Raw genomic sequence first — 22,500 nt, 5'->3', positions numbered from 1 at the left:
GCACGGAGCTTGTGCTAATTGTAGTTTGAGTGTAACAACTACATGCTTTTTCGAACAACAGTTTTTCATTTGCTGCGGACTCACCTAGATTTGAATAAAGAAATACTCAGAAAATCAATTTTTATCTTAATTTTCTTTACATATATCCTCCATCAGAAAAATGCCACAAAAACATGTTAGAAACACCAAATAGACAATTTTCATTAGAGTGGGTTTTCAATTTCCTATAGTATTTGACTGTCTTTCCTTAGACGATCTGGAACAAAACACATCTTCTTTGTAGGTAAAAATAGTCATCACAATTTTGTTCCAAGCTGGTCGAAGGTGAGATGTAAACAATTCACGACACGTCAGTAGCATTTGTTTTCTTGGAAAGAAACAATTTCTTTTTGCTGTTGTTCTGTCTCTCCCTATCTAAACAGCTGAATAGCTATTTTTCTGTGAAAAGTGTCAAGCCCAGCAACTAGGGCACACACCAGGGAACTGGTTGCAGTAGCTGCCCCTGTGCACACACACACACTCCTCGGTGAAGGAATAAATAATTCTCTGTAGCTTTGTCCTTCTGCTTAATTAACCTGCCTTTTTGCTATCTCTCTGAACGAGGGGACAAGAGCAGCACCACCGAGACGCGCTCACATCTTTCACCGAGACACACAATGCAATTAAAAGTTAATAGACTCCGACAAAAGGGAGAGAAAGTACACTTTTACCCTTTCTTCTCACCAGAGGGTTTGTTTACAGAAACCTTTGAAGTTTCCCCCCTTCCCCTCCACAGCCACCTCCCAAATGTTGACTCCCTGCATCTCCTGACAATGTGATGCAGGCACAAAGCATTAAAGATGAGTGGTAGTGGCACCACAGAGGATGCTGTCGCACAGGTGAAGTCAAGAAATATTCATTTCAAATTGGATTTCCTCCTCTGTTCACTATCTGCTGAATTGTATTAGTATATGGGGCTGGGAGCAGCATGCAGTGGGGAGGTGAGAGGGGAAAACAAACTATTGGAAGCTTTAGAGAAGAAAGGGATGCGCAGCAAATCAATTTCAGAGAGCGATGGGAGGCAGGCCCAGGTTGAGGACTAGGTGACACATTCCCCTTTCTTGCCCTTCTAGATGTACCTCCACATTCTTAATCTGATTAGGCGTGGCGTCATATTTAAATTACTGTGAATTACAGGGGATAGGTGCGACAAAAGAGCAACGAAAGCCACAGAAGAAAGGGGTCAACTCTGACTTTTTAGAGGCAACTTTTTAAACACTGGACACTTCGTTTCAAGAGGGTTCAGTTACAACAAACCTGAGGGCCTCCTTTAGCTGTGACTGTGTTAGAAATGTGTGCTGCGTTTGTATATAGAGATCAGATGTCGACTCAGGTGTTGCTCCAGGCTAGTTCCCCTGCAGAGCGTAACCAACAGCATGAGATTTTTCTGCAGTAAACCTAATAGATTTTCACATATTGCTTACACAAACATTGGTGAGAGTTCTAGCTTTTTGGCTTACATTTTTACAGGTTTCAACCGGAATAGGAGAAACGTTGATTAGTAGCAATGGCTAAAATAATTTAATAAAATCATTTGTCAATCTATCTAATCATTCCTTTAAGTGTACCACCGCATAGGGTTAAAGTGAGGGTGAATTGTATCCCAGCATGCAATTGGAAGAAAAACAACCCTTCATAATCAAATGTAGTATTTGTGTTTTAGTATTTGTGTCTAAAATGTAGTCTTTTTGTTCTAATTGTAGTTTTTGTGTTTGTTTGTTTTTTGTTGGACAAAAGGGTGAACTAGTTCAGGTAAGGCATTGGAGGAAAAGGACTTACTAAACAACAGCGAAAGTTTTTCATGCAGTAGCAGTTGAGGGCAAAACAAACTCATAGGATTTATTCATTGGAGACTGGTGTCAAGGTGAAAGTAACTGGAGCCAAGTAAGTTGAGGCAAATAATGTCTGGTGGTGTTTTACTCGAGTCAGCCTGCATTTAATTTAATAGTAAAACATCCACCTTTGAAGTGGAAATAAATGTTTTTGCACTCTAGTTTCAAAACCTTTTTGAGCTTTTGTTATTGGTCACCTTTGACTGCTACAAGATAGGGGATTTTTTTATGTACCTTATCATTTAATTGGAAATTTAAGCACAAGTTGACATGTTTTTTATGTAGTTATGTACAGTTGATGGTCTAATCCCCTATCCTAGAAACACTATTAGGCTCATCTATCTTAAGGTTGAGGCTTTGGCGGTGTCACAGCAACAAAAAACTACGGAACCAATGGACAAGCTTCTTCCAGTTTTTTCGTCTGGGATATGAGAGGAAAGACCTGCATCTAACAGTCTTCATAAAGGTTGCATCAACTTTACTACGGTAGCAGTTTCAATTTGGTCTGAATGTATTGGAGGTGAAACATTCGTACAACATGAACCAATCACAGACCTCCAAAATGAAAACAGGAAGCTGGGTGAGTTCCTCCGTCACAGCTGCATGGTACTCAGTCTGACTGAAGACAGGCGCCTCGTCGTTACGGTTGACCATGTGAACCAGCACGTGAGTCTCGTTCTCCCACTTTCCATCGGAGGCCACCAGTCGGAGCTCATACCGCTGCTCCATCTCATAATCAAGAGGCTGAGCCACAAAGATGGTTCCCACTTCAGGTTCCACGTCAAATGTCCCCATGGTGTTTCCCGAGGTGATCTGGTAGCGCAGTTTGGCGTTGGCGCCTGGAAAAAAGAACAGTTTATACGTGTTTAAACGGTGGTGTGTGTTCTACACGAGTTTCTATCTGTGATCTTAAAATGCTAATAGACAGTTTTAAAAGGAAATTAGGACAACCAAATTAGGAGAAAGAACTGCTCAGCCGAAAATATCTACCAATATTTTAACACCATTTCTTGTTTGAAATACCAGAGCTGCAGTTAAAATAAATATGCAAGTTCTGATAGAAAATATATTAGAGTTCTACCAACATGCAGGCCTTTCTTGTAACCCAGAGCACCTCAGGCAGAAGAACAGCACTACTAATTTATCCAGACTTGTTTATCAGTGCTTTTACTGTGAAAGAATTTTTAAAAATGTTATTGGAGAAAAACTGTACACGGACACTAAGGACTTGTACAGTGTGTATCCAAATTTTGACTGGCAGCAGGGACACATGCATTCAAAAACACACAAACCATGTGGACAGCAGCAACAAATGCCAGACATGAGAGGAGAAATCCATGCACTTCCCTCACAGTGGGACTCATTAGACACTCTCCCGTCCACACTTCCTGAATCTTCCTGCCTTGCAGACGCTCAGTTGCAAACAGAGGTGTTATTCAGTGTTATTCAGTTGCCTTAAAAAACATCATATATGCTTAAAATGATTTCCTAGAGACGCACCAGAAAACTTAAACTGAACATTAATTCAGAACTACGTTTTTGTCTCTGCAATGATATATAGTGGGCTTTTAAAAAAAATATGAATGTAACTTTCCTTCCATCCATTATCTTAACCCGTTTTGTTGCTAACTATACATATTAAATATTGTATCTACCCTACAGATTTCTTTTTCGCCAATTTTGTGTTGTTCTTCATTACTTTAAATTTTAGTCCATTTTTCCATCTTTTAGCTGGGTTTCCAAACATCTCTCAATTACTTTGTCTTGTATTGTTCCGAAAAAGTACAATATCCATTTATTCAATTCTATTACACATGTACATTATGTTGGTAATATAAGTGCAATTATACTTTCATTATTCACAAGGTACTATTATTGTCCTTTAGCGACACTGGATGTACATATTTTAGACTTTACACGGCAAAACCTTAATCTTCAGAAAATAAAAAGACCCTTGCTTCAAGAAAAAATGTCTAATTTTCTGTCTTGTAAGAAAAATAGTCATATCAAGAAGTTATTCTTGTTCTAAGAATAAGAAATCTTGGAAAGACCACTTTTCTTACTGCATTGGTAGATTTTTGCTTCTATAAAGAAAAAATTAAAATCGTAAGACTTTTTTACTTATTTAGGGGTTCTGGTTTTTTGGCATTTTATATTTTACATTTTATATTTAAAATGAATTTGAATTTCCAAGTCTAAGTTTTAAATATTCTTTTAACCGCCTCGAGAGCATCATAATTCCATTGCATTTGCAGACTTTTCCTGTCCTTTTCTCTCTTTGATTCATCCTTTCCTTTTGTCTGTTTCCCCACTGCTCTTCTTTCTTCAAGAAGTAAAAAGATGCAAACACATACATCAACACACATGAGCACACATGCATGTGTGCACACACAGATGCATGCCCATAGCCCAGAGGCAGGTCTGCTTGCATCCAGCTTGCTCTCCCATTTTTGCAGCACCAAGGAGACTTTAGGAGACAAACACCATCTGTGGAGACGTGGAGGACCTTCATTACGACACTGGGTAGTGCATGTACGTGTGTGTGTGTGTGTGTGAGGAGGAACTTAAGTGCACCGGTCCATCACAGCCTTTAGGCGGGATCCATCGTGACACTCGCCGAGCCGCTCAGTGCACGTGTGTAAACGGGAGTGTGTGTAAATGTGTGTAAAAGGAGTAGCTACAGTGGTTTTTGCCTAAGGCAGCCTCCCTAATGATCAGTGTGGCCATATGGTATTGCCCCCACCACATATACACTTACTGGCACATGCACACACATACACACACGTGCAAACTAGGGGATAGGTCTGATTTAATTCACAGCATAGCAGGAGACCCCAAATTGAGATTAAGGTCAGATCTCTGCTCCTCATGAGATAGACCTGAAGGTACGGTTGTCCCTGAGCATCGACTGCAGGTCATCACTCTGAAGGACTCAACTTATTACTGAGGGAAGTTAGTCTCATGTTCACATGTTGATGCCTTAAATAGCTGAAAGAAATCCTGCAGTTTTAATGACTAGGGTAGGGGTCCACTGCAGAAACGACAATGTTAATAGAACAGCGGCTTCCAAAAAGGCTCACAGCTACAGGTTTTCCTTCTCATGAATTACTGCAGTGGCCTGTTTGAGCATTAAATAGAGAATGTTAATGGTTCTCCTATGTGATTTTAGCCATATTTATAAAGAGTTACTGAATTTCCAAGATTTTAATTTCCAATTAATTCTAATTAATCATTAAAGACCCACTCCAATGAAAATCATGCTTTTGATGTTTTTAACACGTTCTTGTGGCATTTATCTTATGATGATTATTTCTTTTTTTTCCAATTGTTGTAAATCAGATGCAGACGAAGAGGTTATTTGTGACATAAAAAATCAGCTGAGTGGACCACAAACTCCCTGCTCCACTCCATTCTGATGCATCCACTGGTAGGCAACTTGATTTATTCACATCTTTGTTTTCCCCGTCTGAGCTGGCATCTAGCTTAAAACTGTACAGTTGGACGGCTGACATATTGCTCAACATTTTTGCTGCACTGGTAATGTTAGCTAGCAAGAGAGAGTGTGTAAACAGATAGCTCAGTTATGGGTAAGGGGTGGCGGGCTTGCTCCACGCCAACGGACCCGCCCACAACTCAGAAGTGACTATGTCCTAGAAAACGACACAGTTTTAAAAAGTTTGCTTTTAAATGTAAATTGAATAGTTTCTTTAGACATAGAAATTATTCTTCTTTGAGGAATTTTTTTAAGCTTAACCCTTTTTCTGTTGCTTGCTTGATGGTTGTAAAAAGTTTTCATAGGTTCAAAACTAAAAAGCTTGTCTGCAGTGAAACGTTTGCTTGTTTTTTCTTCATGTGCTCCAGTTTCCTCAAAAAGCCCAAATAACTTCTTTTTAAATTTTCCTCTGAGCGATATTTTTGGGTTTGAATGGAATCTGCATTAAATTAGGAGTGTGTGTGCATGATTGTTTGTCACACTGTGTGAGTCTATGATGGATTGGGGACGATGCCCCTCTAATGTAAAACGGAGTAAAGGCTCCACCTCCATGCAGCCTTGAGCAAAATGAGTTGGCTCCAACCGTAACAGTAGCTTCTGATTTGTTCTCGGTCACCAAGTTGATGAGGTTGGGCTTCAGTGTAAATAAAATAAAAAGCAATTTAGGACCGTACAGGTGCGAAAAGCCCTCCTTTAAACGTTAGATTGTTCTTTAATGTATTTTAAACTAATGCAAAAAATATTTTTCTTTGTGTTATTTTCTTTAGAGAACATTTTAGCAATTTACAGTAAATAAGGCAAGAATGCAGCCACTCTGCAGATTTCTTTTTACCTTGCAGACCCTCACATGCTGACACAGAGAGCTTTAGTCATGCATATCATGGATAACATTAATGTTTATTGCCTGGGCTGTGACCTAATTGCACTTGCACTCCTACTGAGCTTTCCTTTGGGAGAGATCATGCTAAATTCCCACCAAGCGGGAATTAATTCAGAGCCTACATTGAAGGCGGGATAGCTTTCTGGCAAGCCGTGTGGCGCAGAAACAAGCAGAGTGCCGAGCGCTCGAGTACCCCATCATATCTAAAAGGTGTGCTGCAGAAAGAGGGGCTTTGACGTGGGGATGCAGACTGAACTTGGCTGACAGGTTTTAAATTATTTATCAGACATGTTACTCATTCTGACTGGAATATGTTTGGATTAAAACTAGCAATCTGGGCACGCCAGATCCAGCAGCAGCAGCAGCAGCATCACCTCTGATATGTGACTGGCCGCTCACACATTCAGCGGTATCGCTCACTGCAGGGCTTGCGCATGTTCACTAAACCCAAAGGCGACTCTTAACTCAAGGACCAGACTCAGCAGATTTGAAAAAAAAAAGCCTCTTGATCTCATTACCAAATACTCCTAGTTCTGCAAATTTTCTTCCAGCACGACCGAATGGATTCAGACAACACACCAGTGACAAAAGCTGCAGGCTTTAATCAGCTTTAAGGCCAGACAGGAGGTGTAGTAATCTTAACCCACCTCTCACATTCCCCTCCACCTTTTTGGGCCCTGAAACGAATGCAGAACTTTGCAATCATCTTTGAATGCGTGGGTTTCTCTTGTAATTGGTCTGTTGGGCTGATACTTTGCAGTTGGGTGGAAGGTCACCGGTCCTTCAGCACCTGTCAGCTGTGGTCATAATGTTCAACACACCCCCAGCTGAAGCCGAGGTGACTGTCGCCGCTCCAGAGGACGTAACCTTCAGTACAGTTTACAGCTCGTCTACTCTCAGATGGCAGCTTTAACTCTTTAGAATCAGCGACATTTGAGGAGCCTTTCAGTATCTGGGGCTTTTTTTACATCAGTTGACATCCTGAAACCTTCCAAAAAAGACATAAAACAGGTTCCGTCACAAAAACTGCAATGACTCAATACTGCTCTGAAAGACCCACTGCGATGAAAGTTGTGTCTTTTGGTGTTTTAAACATGTTCTTGTGGCATTTTTCTGATGATGAAGGGTATATATAAAGAAAATTGGGCTCAAAACAGCATTTTTGCATATTTCTTTATTCAATTGGTTGTAAATAAGTAGTAGACTAAAAAAATGCCTTTTAAAAAAGAGCGTATTTGAGACATAGGAAATACAATGGACAGCCCACACGCTCCCTGTGTGATGGGGGAGTGGGGTTGCTCTGTACCTGCGATCCTGCTTAAAACTTAGTCCTCATTACGAACAGACCACTGGGATTGTTTTTAAAATAGAGCATGATCGAAGTGTGATGGGTTTTTACAAAATATGTAATTCATTCCCTCGAATACTTACATTTAGTTGATCTTGCTCTAATTCTCATGTTCAAGCTGAACTAAGCCGTCATTTTAACAGACCTACGTCTATCTTGTGTGTGTGACAGAAATATCAGCTCAGGATTTAACAGCTTTGAAAATCTTTTTTTACACACATGAGAGCTGACTCAGCAGAGATCAGATCCTCAGTTTTAGTTAATCCCACTCATACCCCCCACCTTTCTGCAGTTTGGAAGGTTCGGGGGGGTGGGGGGGGTGAGCTAAGATGGATGTCTCTCCTCATTCCAGTCTCTGAAATCCCAAGGGCTGCAGAGTTGAAGGTTGTTTACTAATTACAACAGTGTCCCAGGCAACACACACACAAACACACAAAAAGCATCAGAGAGGGAATCAGCAGGTCTCTCCCATCTTAGCATCATTTAATCCCATGTTCAGCGTCTTTCTGAACCTCACAGGGATTAGTCTCAGGGGAATGGTTACTAAACTGAGACATTTCCAGCAACAAATGCACTTAGGAGAAACAAAAGGATAAAGAAAGCTCAGACTTAAGTTTAATGAAACTAGTATTTCATGTGAAAAGACTGGATTATTCTTAATGTTTCAAATAATTTTTTTTTTTTGTCATTTTCTTCTTTGTCTTTTGGCTGCTCTACCTTTCTGAGGTTGCCACAGCAAACCACCTGCCTCCATCTAACCCTCTCCTCTTCATCCTTCTTAGTCACACCAACCACCCTCTTGTCCTTCTTAACCACATCCATGAACCTCCTCCATGCTCTTCCCCCAGGGTTCCTTCCTTGTAGCTCCAACCTTAGCCTTAACATGACCATCGCCCCTCTCAATGTGTCCAAACCATCTCAATCTGCTTCCCTGATCTCCGAAACATCTATTTCTCTGATGGATTCATCCTATCCATCCCGAACACTCCCAAAGAGAACGTCAACGTATCCAGCTCTGCCTCCTGTCTCTTTCTCAGAGTCTCTAAACCAACAACATGGCTCCTTTCAGCACCATCTTGTACACCTTTAGTTTCATTGTTTTTCATTTCATATCACACCTGAAACCTTCTTCCACCACTTCCCACCTGTTTGCACACACCTCTTCACCTCTTTCCCACACATCTTAAACTATTGACCCTAGAACTTAAAGTCCTCCACCTGCATCACTTCTGCTCCCTGTAAAGTTACTGTTCCTCTTGAGTTCCTCTCATTTCATCACAGATACTCTTCACCTTGTGCTGCATTTCTCTGTACTTCTGTCTGTTCTTTTCTCTCAGTCCCACTTTTTCCTTAACTCACTTCTGAACCTTTTTGTGCACCACCAAGTCTCCTTATCTGCTTTCCTTGTTCCAGATGTCTTATCAAGCCACAACATTTATTTAAACTTGCCTTTCCAATTACAGCATTTCTTCTTCAGTTGTATTAATGAAACAAGTTACTGAAAAAGCGTAACAGATCGGGAGATAGGACCACATATTAATTTAGCAGTAAACTGTTCTATTTCTTTTATGAATTTTGGTATTTTAAAGATCTATTTTATTTTATATTTATACATGCTAATCTTCCAAGCAAACAGGTTTTGCCTTACAATATTTTATACATAAAATATTTTTTTTAGAGATATTTTCTTTGGTTATGTTAAACAAACAAACTTAAAAAAAACATCAACATAAGCATTGACACTGAACAATGTCAACATAAACATTGAAAAAAAAACATAAAATTGAACAAAATTAACTGAAAAAGGTGTTGGGTGAAGCCAAGGCTTATCTCCCCAACCCTGAATACAAACATCACATCTACCTACAAATTGTTAGAACCTTGAATAAGAAAAGAAAAAGGAAGAGGAGAAAAACAAAAAACAAAACAAACACAAACACTTCTCAAAATTACCTCACAACCCCCAGAGTCTCTAGAAGGTATTTTTGATATTTTTTAAATTTATACATTTTCTGAAACTGATGGAGTTGCATCGTCGGATAATAAATTCCACATGTTGACCCCCTGTACAAAAATACTATTCCTTAATGCATTAGGTCTGACCACTTTCTTTTTAAACATATCTTTACCCCGAAAATCATAATTATCAACTTTTATTTCAAACAAAGTCAGTATTTTGGCAAGTACACATTGTTTTTTAACATTAAACATAAAAATTCCAGTACTAAGATCAACTAAATCCAAAAATTTAAGTGCCCTTAATTTTGAAAATATTTGTTTTGTGGATTGATTGTATGAAGAGTGGTTTACAATTCTAATTGCTTTTTTTTGCAGAATAAAAATAGGTTTTGTGTTTGACTTGTAACTATGCCCCCAGATTTCTAAACAATAGGTCAAATTAGGAATTATGAGGGAACAATATAGAATATACAATGTAGCTGTGTTAAAAAAATACTTGACTTTATGTAGAATGGCTAATAATTAAGACAAGTTAGAGAGAACATGCGTTATGTGTGGTTTCCATGACAATGTATGATTCAAAATGACTCCAAGAAATTTTATTTCATTTACTCTTTCAAGAACAACATCCTCAATTTTTAACTCAGAAATATTTTCCAGTCTTCTATAGCCAAATGTAATGTACTTGGTTTTATTTTTATTTAAAGACAGTTTGTTTGAATCAAACCATTGTTTGATTGTGGTTAATTCTTTTGTTATGTCTGAAAGAAGCTTTTCCAGATTATCTCCTGATAAATATAAAGAAGTGTCGTCAACATATAAAACACAATTTAGCAAATCATTTTTCTGATGAAAAAATGTCACTATGTGACAACTACCTTGTGATTATTTATGAAACAGATTGTGAGAATAATATATTGCTGCACATGATTTCACACACATAATGTGTCTCATAACAGCATGGCCTCTTTTTTTTCATTCTAATGCAGTTTTCTAGTCTGGTCTATAGATGTCATTAGTTTCAGTGTGTCAAATGCTTCACAATCCTGAACCATTTCAATACAAATTGACTCCTTTTGGTTCAGTGGTTCAGAAGTCTTTGGTTTCTCCATCACTAGTTTTTGGTCATGTTCTCTTTACTGTTTTGCTTCTGTCCGTCACACCAGGTTTAGATTGCAAATCATCAACAGCTGTCTTCATATATGTTAATTAGCCTCAGTGTATTTAAGTCTCTGGCTTTCAGTTTGTCGTTTTCAGGTATTTATTAAATGTTTTAGTTTCTGTCACCAAGCTTGGTCTCCTGCATATTGGCTCCTACACTGACAACTATCAGTAGAAAAAAGGCAAAATAAAAGATAAAAAACAAGGTAGGGCGTTCTCAGCATACATTTTTTTTTTTTTTTTTTTTTTTTTTACAATTCAGACACTTAAATGTTTCTTCTTGTTTTTGCTCTTTATAGTAAAATACATTTTTTATATAGTATTAAGTTTCCATTTTATATTTTCATTCCTTTGTTTGCTATTTTAATTATTTGTCATTCACTCCTTTATCACTTGGTAAAAAATAAACTCCCAAATAATCAAAAATGTTTCTTTTGGAAGGAAAAAAAATAGATTTAAAGAACACACTGCTTAAAAAAGAGTTTTGATGTGAATAGAAAATAATCCTTTCACACAGCTGCTTTAGCCCTCAAAAGTTAAACAATTTCAATAAAGTACTTTAACTAAACAAAAACTAAACTTTAGTTTCTAAATATTGTCAATAGATGAATAAGAAATGTTGTTACTTCTATTATTTTTTTAGTATCATTGACATTACATTGTCTTTCTTGAGATTATATGCTGTTATTGTAAACTTGGACTGATTTGTGTGTTTGCAGCCACTGCTGCTATTTATCACCACACATTGTGTCTAACTCTGAAAAAAATAAAACCTGAGAGACTTGGAGCCAACAACAAAAAACAGCTGCCATTATGAACGGAACAGAAACGGAGAAAGAGACGCTTGTTTGTTTCTTTTCCTCTGATATTTTTGATTTTTATTTTTTTTAGCTCCTGCTGCTTATTGGTTTTGAGCGGAGGAGGAAGACGAACGAGGGACACAAACAAAGAGACAAACATCAAAACTGCCGACCTCAAGGGAGCAGCAGCACTCGCTAACGAGCCGTGACAGCGAGCGAAGAAGAGGGAGGAGAGGAGCAAAGAGGAGCAGGAAGGAGAGACCGTGAGGAAATGAGGTAAGAACTGAGGACAGGAGAAACTCCAGAAAACAAAAGAATTGTGCAAAAATAAAAGAACCAATAAGACAAAGAAAGTCCATTTTCTGAAACCTTTAGGTCTCAATTACAATCTAATAAGAGCAAAAAGTAATATAACATCAAGTTGCAATGAATACATCTATTATCTTATTTACAGCAATCTGATAAGAGCAACAAGGGAGTCATCTCGCTTAAAAAGATTAAAAACAAAAATAAACAATATAGAGGAAGACAAATGAAAAACTTATAATAGAATAAGGTTGGAGAGTCACTTGTAGATGTAAGATGAAACATTACAGCAAATAATAATTTGAGAAGAAAACAGAATAAAACACACAAAGAAAAAAAAAAGTCAATTTTCTGAGACTAGCCTCATCTCAAGGTCAGACTTAAAAAAGCGTAATCAGTTTTTTAAGAAAAGCATCAAATCCAATTAAAGAAAATAACAGAAAATAAAAAAGAGTTTGCATAACTGACCTTCATCTTCATCATTTGCCGTGACGGTGATTAGGATGAATCCGACCTCCTTGTCTTCCTCCACGCTCACCTCATACACGGGCTGGGCAAACGCCGGGGCGTTGTCGTTTACGTCCGTGATGAAGATCCTAACGTATGCTGTGTCTGTGTGGAGGCGGGGCAAAGACCAGCTTAAACTTTACTCTGATGACATCACAACTCTGCACCATTATCAAAAACTGTTTGATTCAAACGTTCAACTTTTTAATCACAAAATCTTTTAAATTAGCGCTTCAGTTGTTCCACTTGTATCACCAAATTTTAAAATGAGAGTAAGTTTTAGAGTAAAACAAAGTACTCCAGAACTCTGTTCATGATGTTTTTACAGATGGAGAGATTTTCAGATTTCACCTGTTAATCCTGCAGCAGTCATATTGTTTACTGCCAAAAGGCCCAGTGGATCCCTAAAACTGTACCTGTGTTTGGCTGGCCCTGCTGCCCTGGTCGTGCTGACTCGGAACTATCTTGCGACTGAACCTCGATGAGGTACGAAGCCTTCTGCTCGCGGTCAAAAGAGGCACGAGTGACAATGACTCCACTGGCTGAGTCGATGCTGAAGAACTGGGAATCTCCGCTCTCGTCTTTCAGGATGGTATAGTGAATCTGCGGAGAGTAGACATAGAAATTGGAAAAAGAGGAAAAGATGGAATGGATTTGCACCAAGCTTTAAAGTGGCTACTCCATACCATCCCATGCAGACCGGAGTCCAGGTCTGTGGCTGAAACCTGAGCCACGGAAGTGCCAACCTGAGCTCCTTCAGGAACTGTGGCCTCATAGGTGGATGACAGGAAGAAAGGAACATTGTCGTTGACATCTGAAGACAGAAAAGACGAAAAGTAAAACGGTGAGGAAAGTGATCAATAAAGGATCAAAAGTGCACGTTCAAACGAGAGAGTAGTTAACAATAAAAAAAAAGTCTTTGGTGTGCAATTGGTTAGAAAATGAAGTTGGACTGTATCTACACTTTCTAATAAAATGAGTTATTAGTGTGGAATTATCCTCCAAACACCCTGAAGAGCCCACAAAGTAGCTTGTCAGCTCACTTTCAAGCTCTGCTAAGCCAATTACAGTGTGGGTTTGTTCAAAGCCAGTCTAAATCAGGAAGTGTCCGCTCTGTTCCTCACTTCACCTTCCTGCAGATGCTGTTTGGGAAATGACTGTGTAAAAGACGAGGTAACTCAGAGTATAAACCATTACCCCAAATGTTTTCATCCATTTCTTTGTTGTTTTTTTACTTTCAGAGATGGACAGTAATGAGCTACACCTCATTACTTTGTCTCTTTTATAGTTTTTGCTCGTTATGATTGTTTCTGTTGATGGCTTCTTTATCTTTGATACTCCGGTTAAATTGTTTCTTTTACAAAAAACACATTTTTAAATGGTCAGTTCATTAGAGGGGCTCGTTTATTTTCCATCGTAATGGTAATTGTGTTTTTTTAAATCCTTAGGATAAAATAACTGATTTCTTCTTTCATTTGGGATCATTTATGAACACTTGTGGTTATCATGGGGGTTGGAGCGACATAATATACATATCATATAACTATCTCTTCAAGCTTGATTATAAACGATGAGTTTTAATTCATGTGTCATCTGACACCTCAGAGTATTTAAATACTAACTTTCAACTTACATAACCTTCGCATCATATTTCATACATGCATTGCTGAGATCTCGTTAGCATGATCAAAACTTTCCTTAAACACCCACTGTATAAACTCTTGCACTCTTGCATTTTATGTCCAACCATCAAATTTTAAATACAACATACAAAATAAAAAGCAGTTTCTAAGTAAATCTACTTGTCTTGAGACCAACTCTACAAAAACTAAGAGAAAAGAATGCTTGAAAAGAGTTTTAAAGATACTAAATGAGTCTGGAGTATCCCCTAAAAAGCTATTTAAAATGATTAAAAATAGAATTAAAGTATTATTTTGGTATTTACTGTTTTATTAACTTTTGGAAATGTGGGAACAATTGTCTTAATAAGCAAAATATTTCCAATAATTATTGTTATTATCCATGGGACGTGTGTCCCACAACATGCACCCATCCCTGTTACCATAACCTTTTACGTACGATAAAAGGAGAATCTAGCAGAGAATCACATGATCTGCTGGGCTTGACATCATCAGTTTTCTAAAAGAATAGGTAAAGCTCGCTTCTATTACTCATATTCTACAACATTTTCAGCCTAGATTGAATGTTTCACTATACCCCATTCAGCCCTGCAAGACTTTTAATCATAAAAAGACTATTGTTAAAATGTTATTTAAATAAGTACGTTTGTCCTCTTGGCCATCAGTTACAGCTAGCTAAACTGCTAGTGTCTACTTCTGAGCGAAAACTAATATTTGTGCAGATTTGCAATCCTGTTGCATGCGAAAGGTGGTAACTGGGTTGCACCAAGTTTTGTAATAATCAAATATACAATATAATAAAAAATGCACAATTGATCTTTTAGCTGAGGTGTTCAAGCCTTTGACAGTTTACATGTTATTGATGAATATGTAGCAGAAAACCAAAAAAGTGAGGGTTTACTTTTCATGAATTTTGAAGCTCAAATGCCCTCCAATTCTGGAAGACCCCCCCCCCCCCCATTTTCCACCCTTTAGTGAATCATTATTCCACTAGGGGCAGTAATAGAGCTTTATCTGCTTATTTTAAAAATGGTTGCTTCTGTAAAATTTTAAAAATACTTTTGGTGGGAAAGATTTAGCTAATTTTTAAAACTTTATGGTGAGAATAACTTATCTATTATTTTTTTTCTAAATACCTACTTGCTGCATTGAAAGACAATAGTTGATAATTAATTCTTTATAATACAGCTGGACCTTGATAAACATCTGTGGATAAAATTTGAGACAGTTGGTAAATAAGATGAGTTTTTCCTGAACACTAATGTCAATATTTTTGCATCTTCAACTTGTTGACACACACTTATCAAATCCCCAGTGTATAATTGATAAAACCTATATATCATAGAAAAATGAAATTCCAATTTTTCTTGATTCCATCAAAGGGCGATAAAAACATCTTATCCCCCCCCCCCCCCCCCCCCCCCCCAAAAAAAAGAAAAGAATATTCTGTCAAGTCTTTGATTTAGTGGTGTACAGGCTTATACTTGTTCAGAACCAAAAGTTTTGACAAACCTTTTAACAGGACATTGAATACAAAACACTTAGCAATTCCTCTGTCTTACCCGTCACATTGATGTAGACTGTGGTGAAGGAAGCCAGTGGTACTGCAGCAACGTTTTGCACCCGTACTCTTAGAATAAAGAAGCTGGTTGTCTCGTAGTCCAGGTTCTCAGCAACCAGGATAGATGCCGACCCATCCGCTCGGTTAGGTTTGATGTAGAAGCGCACCGGCATGTTGGTTTCCGGAACCTGGCCTTCCTCCAGGTTGTAGGTCACACGTGGGTCACCGAGGGGAGACGTTGCCTTGATGGTCTGATGAGAGAAACCAGTTGTTTTAAAATGCATGTAAAACTATTCAAAAACGGGTTTCTAGGTTTGTTGTATTGACTATTTTTACGTATTAAAAACATCTGAGTCTTAACATTCACCATGTCTCCAGATTATTAAATTCCAGGTTGTTGTTGTTCACTTTTCGGCACATCCCATCAAGGGTTGCCACAGCGAATCCGCTTTCACTAATCTCCACAGGCAGTTTGGCACAGATTTTTATGCCGGATGCCCTTCCTTACACAACCCTGAATTTTATCCAGCCTGGGGACCGGCACAGGGAGACTCAGACTCAGCCCCCTTGTGGCTACATAGTTGGGCAGTAGCGCGAAGGGTCTTGCAGACTGTAAAAATTCCAGGGTGATCCATTAAAACAAGATTGGTCCTCAAAATAATCGTCAGGCATATCAATCAAATATGGATGTAAGATCAAATGTATGTGACCAAACTGCATTGTAGTAAACCTATATAAATAAAGCAATATTGTCATAATAAAAAGAAAAAAAAATACAAAGCGACTATTTAGCAGAGTGAAGACCAATATCTTCCAGTTCTGGTACTGGTCAGGTACTCTTTCAGATTCATTATTCTTTACCCACTATTGGACACAATCCCATGTTCCTTCCAAAAAAAAAACATTTCACGCAGCTGTTGTAAGGAGACGGATAAATCATCTCTTTTTTGCCACAATTTCAGGAAGCAAGAGCAGGATGAAATAGAAGTTTGACTCGAAAAAAAAACACTCTACAAAGTAAACAGCCATCTTTTGAAGAATGTAGTCTTTTATCAGGGAAAGAAAAAGTTTTGTCCTTCTATGGAAGTGAACCACATGAGGAGAAACTTCAAGTACTCCACCAGAACGCCTAAAATGGTGTCTCTTTCTGCTTTGTTGATTCATTTCTTTGTGAGATTTATTATTTCAGTCAATCAGAAATGTGTGATCAGGTTGTGTAATCTTTCTCGAACTGGACATGAACCAACACAACAGCTGCTTCTGCTGGTTCAGAATAACAAAAGCTTAAATACTAATGTTATAGAGTGTCTGCACACGCACATGTGTGTGTTTATTGTTCAGATCTTCTCTCTCTACTGTATTGAATTGGCATCACTCATCCATGACAAATACAATCTGTTCCTGGAAATGTTGTAAGGGCCGTATTTTAAAGACAAAAGCCAAGAACAGTCTTGCAGCCACACAGACACACACCCACAGAATGAATATGGGATTATGGGTTGTAAGTGAAAGTGTTCCTTTATTGCTGCCATATGCCAGTCGGACACTTGGACATTTGTCAATGTGACCTCAGATCATGCTGGACAATGACCAGTGCAAGCCAACTCCTTGACCAAGAACACGGAGAGCCCCTTAGTGAGGGATAGAATTGATAGAATTAATAAATATCATTCTAATGTGGCTATGCCTCAATTATCCCCTCCGATCATCTTTTGATCTGAGCGTTAAGATTATGGTGCTTTTAGCCAAAAAACAAAACAAACTGTATTATTTTCTAGGACATAGTTTCTGCAGAGTGGCAGGAGTTTAAAGAAAACTTGCCTCTGTGTTGCAGGCGGAACAGCTAAGAGCTGTCCAGCCGTACAGTTTGAGCCAAATCCCACCTCGGACAAGGAAAACAAAGACACGCATGGATCTAGTCGTCTACAAGTATGCCTCAGAATAGAGCAGGGAGCTTATGGTCTGCCGATTGTAGATACGGCACAACTACAAGCTTTTTTTGAGCAGCATTTTAATGTCGCCTAATGATTATAATGATTCTAAACAACTTAGATAAAGAAATACTCAGAAATGTAATGTTGAGCTTAATTTTCATTTGTCCTCCATCGTGAGAAAAATGCCACAAGAACACCATAAAAAGACCAGAAATCAATACCAAAAACAACTTTCCTATTGATATTAGTTCATGCATCTCTCCCAGTACTAGCTCCTAGTCCCTCTCCTTCCATAACTCCAAAGGCATTTATCTATGTGGGAGAAGATGGGAGACATAATAGCAGTGTTAGATAATGAGATGATTTCTCATTAGCACTGATTCCATCTGCTCTGCTGCCTGTTCCTGCTGCGGGGCAGAGCCATGATGCCATGTTCTGTCTTCTCACTTCAAACTGGGACCCCAGTTGTTCCAGTTATTTTAAACAGAAATGGCTTTTATGGTTACATGAAAGAGGGGGGCAATTCAGTTCATATTGGGTTTACACTATCTGTACGCAAACTGTAAATAAATTCAAGAACACATAAAAAGTCTTTTCACTTAAACTCTTTAGAACTGAAGATAAACAAATGCATTTGTTTAAAGATGAGAATGGAGGGGAGATGTATAAAACGAAAATCAAGCTTAGCAATGTATTACTGAGTATTTCTTTTTTTAAACTGTTATGAATCCTGAGCAGACGGAAAAATACTTTAGAAAATACGCCGGTTGGACCACAAGTTCCCTGCTCTGCTCGGTTCTGATGCATCCACTTGTACACATATAGATCCATGTATGTCTTTGTTTTCCTTGTCTGAGCTGGCATCTGGCTCAAATACTGTACGGCTGGATAGCTCCAATATTGCTTGCAATTTTTGTTGCACAAGTAATGTAACATTGGGAAAGGTTTTAAGGTAGCAGGAGAGTATGTGAACGGAAAGCTCTCAACCATGGGGAGGGGAAGAGGGCCGGGAACTACTGCAGAGCGGCAGTAGTTTTAATGAACTACTGCCGCTCTGCAGAAACTATGTCCTAGAAAATGACAGACTTTTTAATTTTAGCTAAAAGCAGCATAGTCATCATTAAGACCACTTGGAATGCTTTTACAGTAGATCAAAAAAGGATCAGTGTGGGTATTTAGCAAACACCCTTTAATACATGTGCTGTTCATATTAGTTATTGTAGAGTCAACATATCCCTAATTATAAAGAACATTTAAGAAATTGGAAAAAACTGAGAGCCAACAACACATACCACTGACAGCATTGGAAAACCTCTTGAAAGTTGCAATTCTTATGTCAAATATAAAATAAAAAGCGGCCTGTATGTTTGAGAATAAAACAATAAAAAAAAACACTAACTGACAAAGTCCTACGTTGCCACCCAAGTAAAGGAAAAGTGTCTGGCAATCATGTAAAACTTCAACAGAATGGAGGACAACAGGAGGAATCTGCTGCTGAGGAGACAGTTACAGCAGGAGCAGGAGAAAACTCCAGCTCATTGATATGGAAATGTAACAAACATCAGCTCCTGCCTCTGCAGCGTCTCCCTCCCACTGCCTCGTTAACAATGTGATTAACAGACCTTATTAAGGCAGCTAAATTTAAAACAACAGTTCATCCTCAGCGTAATTAACACAGCAGAGGAGACGAAGAAGCAGGAGGAGGAAACACACTAGCTCTCACAGCGCTTCTTCAATAGGTTTAGGTAAATTATACATAATAATCTATTTAGCCTAAATGTGAAGAACTGGATTCAAGATGAAAGTCTTGTGTGAGAGCCTGTGAGCGGCACATTTAGTCAACATTGTAAATCCATTTCTTCATTTCAGGATGCTTTAACTCAAAGAAATGTTTTTGACACATTAATGGGCTCCATGCTGGTGTAATGCTTGATGCTGACAGCGAGGAGATCCTGGTTTGAACCCCAGCTTGGACCTTTCTGTTTGGAGTCTGCAAGTTCTCCTCATACATCTGTGGGTTTTCTCCTCCAACAGTCCAAATACATGCTCCATGTAGGTCAATTGGTGTCTCTATATTGGCCCCTAGATGTTCATGTGAGTCTGTGGTCCTTCAGCAGACTGACGACCTGTTCAGGGTGTACCCCGCAAACGCCATCACCCAAAAGAAGCTGGGTTAGCTCCAGTAGCCCCCTGGGCTAAAGTGGGTTCTGAAGATGGTCATATAGATGGATGACAGATTAGTCTACAAAATGAACATGGTGCTCTATTTTCTAAGACATTTTTAAATCTTATAAAATAAGCTTTGAGACAAAAAATGCAAGTAGGTACAAAATGGATGCTTATAAGTTTTTGACACTTTATCTAAAGATTTTTTTTTAAATCCTCAGTAGTCCAGGGCCAATTTACTTTACTAACAGTTTTTGTGGAAATGTTTGATATCCATCATCTTAGGAAAACACCAGCCTATTTATTTTTCACGGATAATTTTCTTTATATTACACAATAATTCCACATTAAACTGGAAACTACACCAAAAACTCAAATCCAAGTGGTTTATTTTTTCATTTTTTTCACTGCAAAAACCAAAATAGTAAATATCAAACTGTTTTTGTTTAAAGATAAAATGTGTATAGATTTAATAAAAATATATCTACCAAAAACAAATCAACAACTAGGTCAGAATGAAGTGAAAAAATTTCTAAAAAGAACCAAAGCAAACCTTCTATACTGTAAATGCTGTTCCAAGGATTTATTCAAGAAATTTTGAATTAAAAAATGGGCCATCGTAATTCCTTCGTCATTGTAAAAAAACAAAGTGATTGACAAACGTAAGTGCAGAGACTACTAAGGATTAAATATGATGGTTTAAGCGATGGTTTCATGTTTAAAAAGTTTCTAAAACTTAAAAGAACTTATAAAAAACAGTTTCTTGAGAGTTGAGCAGAGTGCTGGTTACTTTACTGCGTTTACCTTTCCTAAATCTTCTCTTGCTTGGTACATTTCCCATATAGGCAAAAATCAACAAACTGTTAAGTCCTTTTGCGTTCGAGTCCCCCCTCCTCCCACATCCTCTCCCTCCTACTGCGCGGTCTCTGTCAGGTTAAACACAGTAATTAAACGTCTGCTTTTCTGAGGTGATGAGAGTCCATTGTGACGCTCCGACAGCAGGTGTAATTTTCTGCCTCTCCTCAATCATCTCTGACAGATGGAGCTGTGGGCGGAACAGCCTCCAATCACCATTACCGCCACCATCATCATCATCATCACCGGGATTTTCTGAGCTTTTTTGCTGCGAAAATGTTGGGTCTAAAAGAAGCACACACACCCTGCAACAATTTGAAAACTGACTAACCTCCATGAAATCAAGCAGCTGGAGGGAGAAAAACTCCTCCACCTTCTAAACCAACCAACGGCTCAGGAAAAAAAAAGAAAATAAGGATAGAGGGATCAAAAGAGGAAAAGAATATCACCAGAGGTCTTAAAGAAGTCAGTGAGTCAGGTGAGACAGACTTCGGGCAGGTTTGTTGTTTGCTTGGCAGAAAATGTTTGGAAGTCTTGGGCTAAACATGCTGACACGGAGAGAGAATGAAAGAGGGAGGAATGGAGGAGTGGTGGTGGTGGGGAGAGATGAAAAGGAAGAAAGAGTTTTCAACCTCCTCGGGGTGTTCTGTACAGCCGTGGAGAAAGAGGTAAACGAAGAGAGAGCTCTTCCACTGCTGCAGGAGGGCAAATGGATTTAAACACCTTCTTTTTTACACCTCTACTTCTTTGCCAGCCATGTCAGTTTTAGAGCTCCATTTAAAGATCATAGGGTTGAGTTTTAGAGAAAACCTTTCTTTTGTTTTGTTTTTTTCTCGCAGAGGAAAGGAGCCACACAATCACTTTTGCAGATTTAGGGAGGAGATCATGAAGTGAAGCCAACAGTTCCTCAGGGTGAACGACTCAACACAGTCCTGGTGCCCAGCCCCTCCGGCCCGCCCATGTACCATTCATGTCCCCCTAGAACAGGCGCTACGTATCATTTCAGTTTTGTACTTGATATTATTATTGACTTGACTAAAAGTGAGTACAGAATAAACAAACAGTAATTTAACTACTGAAACGACTTTAGCATCGGAGAGGCAAGTGCAGCCAACCACTGAGGTGACGAGTTTATCAACACCGCCTCTCCACTCTGCTGCTTCTGTGTGGCCCCCGCTGTATGGTAGCGCAGCAGCAGCACTTTGATTCACTTGTCGGGTTCAGATGACCACGATAAACAAGCAGGTGCTCCTCAAAGATTTACAGCACAATGTTTCTTTAGAAAGAAACACAATTTCTCATGTTCATGGTACCAAAGCAGACCTTGGTTAGAATATTCAGCAACAAGTGATGCTGCACACTGTTTCCCATGCAGACAATTCATCAATATCAGATTTGAGCTCTGTGATGTTTTGTGAATTCTACATTTTTTATGTTTTTTATTTACAGATCGAGGTAAAGTTTCTATTAGGAAAGTTTTATTTATGCGTCTTAAAAGAAAACGTGTGATAACTTTGCCCCCCTAAAATGAGCAAACTACCTAACCACTGGACCAGGCTCTGCCTCAACTTCAACTAAAAGTAAAAAATCTTGGAGTAGGGTTCTCAACATTTTCCCTAACTGGGGAAATCACTGAACTGAAGAAAAAGGAGCGCTAAAGTGAGGTGTTGGCTTGCATATGCAAAGCAGCTGAAAATAATGTCAGGTCTTAAAATATGAAAAGAACTTTCTCTTTGCCGATTTATTTTCGTTAATTTGTCATTTGCTAATATTTCTAATACATATATATGGGACCCTTGAGTTTTGAATGACAAAAAATAGCAGATTTTCAATAAGAATCATTTTGCTCAAATTCTAAAAACAGATTAAACTGCATTTCTTAAGTTTCTCAAAGAAATTTAGTTATGAATAATAAAACCTTAGAACCAAAAGTAAAGAGTTCTTGCTAAATCTTCAAAAAATATTCAATTTGAGTTTGTGTGGAGATATAAAAAAAACCCTGAAGGATGGACAATTTCC

General features: G+C 38.5%; 1 protein-coding gene across 1 annotated transcript in view; it reads right to left on the bottom strand.

The window, feature by feature from the left end:
- The window catches only part of LOC101172191 (neural-cadherin), a 131,946-nt gene that overhangs the window by 20,823 nt on the left and 88,623 nt on the right, over nt 1–22,500 (bottom strand). Inside the window, exons 13-17 of the mRNA XM_011485705.3 lie at nt 15,528–15,777; nt 13,012–13,139; nt 12,742–12,928; nt 12,287–12,430; nt 2,427–2,710 (exon numbers count right to left, since the gene is read on the bottom strand). Coding sequence (XP_011484007.1) covers nt 2,427–2,710; nt 12,287–12,430; nt 12,742–12,928; nt 13,012–13,139; nt 15,528–15,777 — 993 coding nt within the window. The remainder of the gene's footprint in view (nt 1–2,426; nt 2,711–12,286; nt 12,431–12,741; nt 12,929–13,011; nt 13,140–15,527; nt 15,778–22,500) is intronic.

Source organism: Oryzias latipes, chromosome 16 (assembly GCF_002234675.1).
Source record: "Oryzias latipes chromosome 16, ASM223467v1".
Lineage (NCBI taxonomy): Eukaryota > Metazoa > Chordata > Actinopteri > Beloniformes > Adrianichthyidae > Oryzias > Oryzias latipes.
This window is presented reverse-complemented; position numbering and strand designations above follow the sequence as displayed.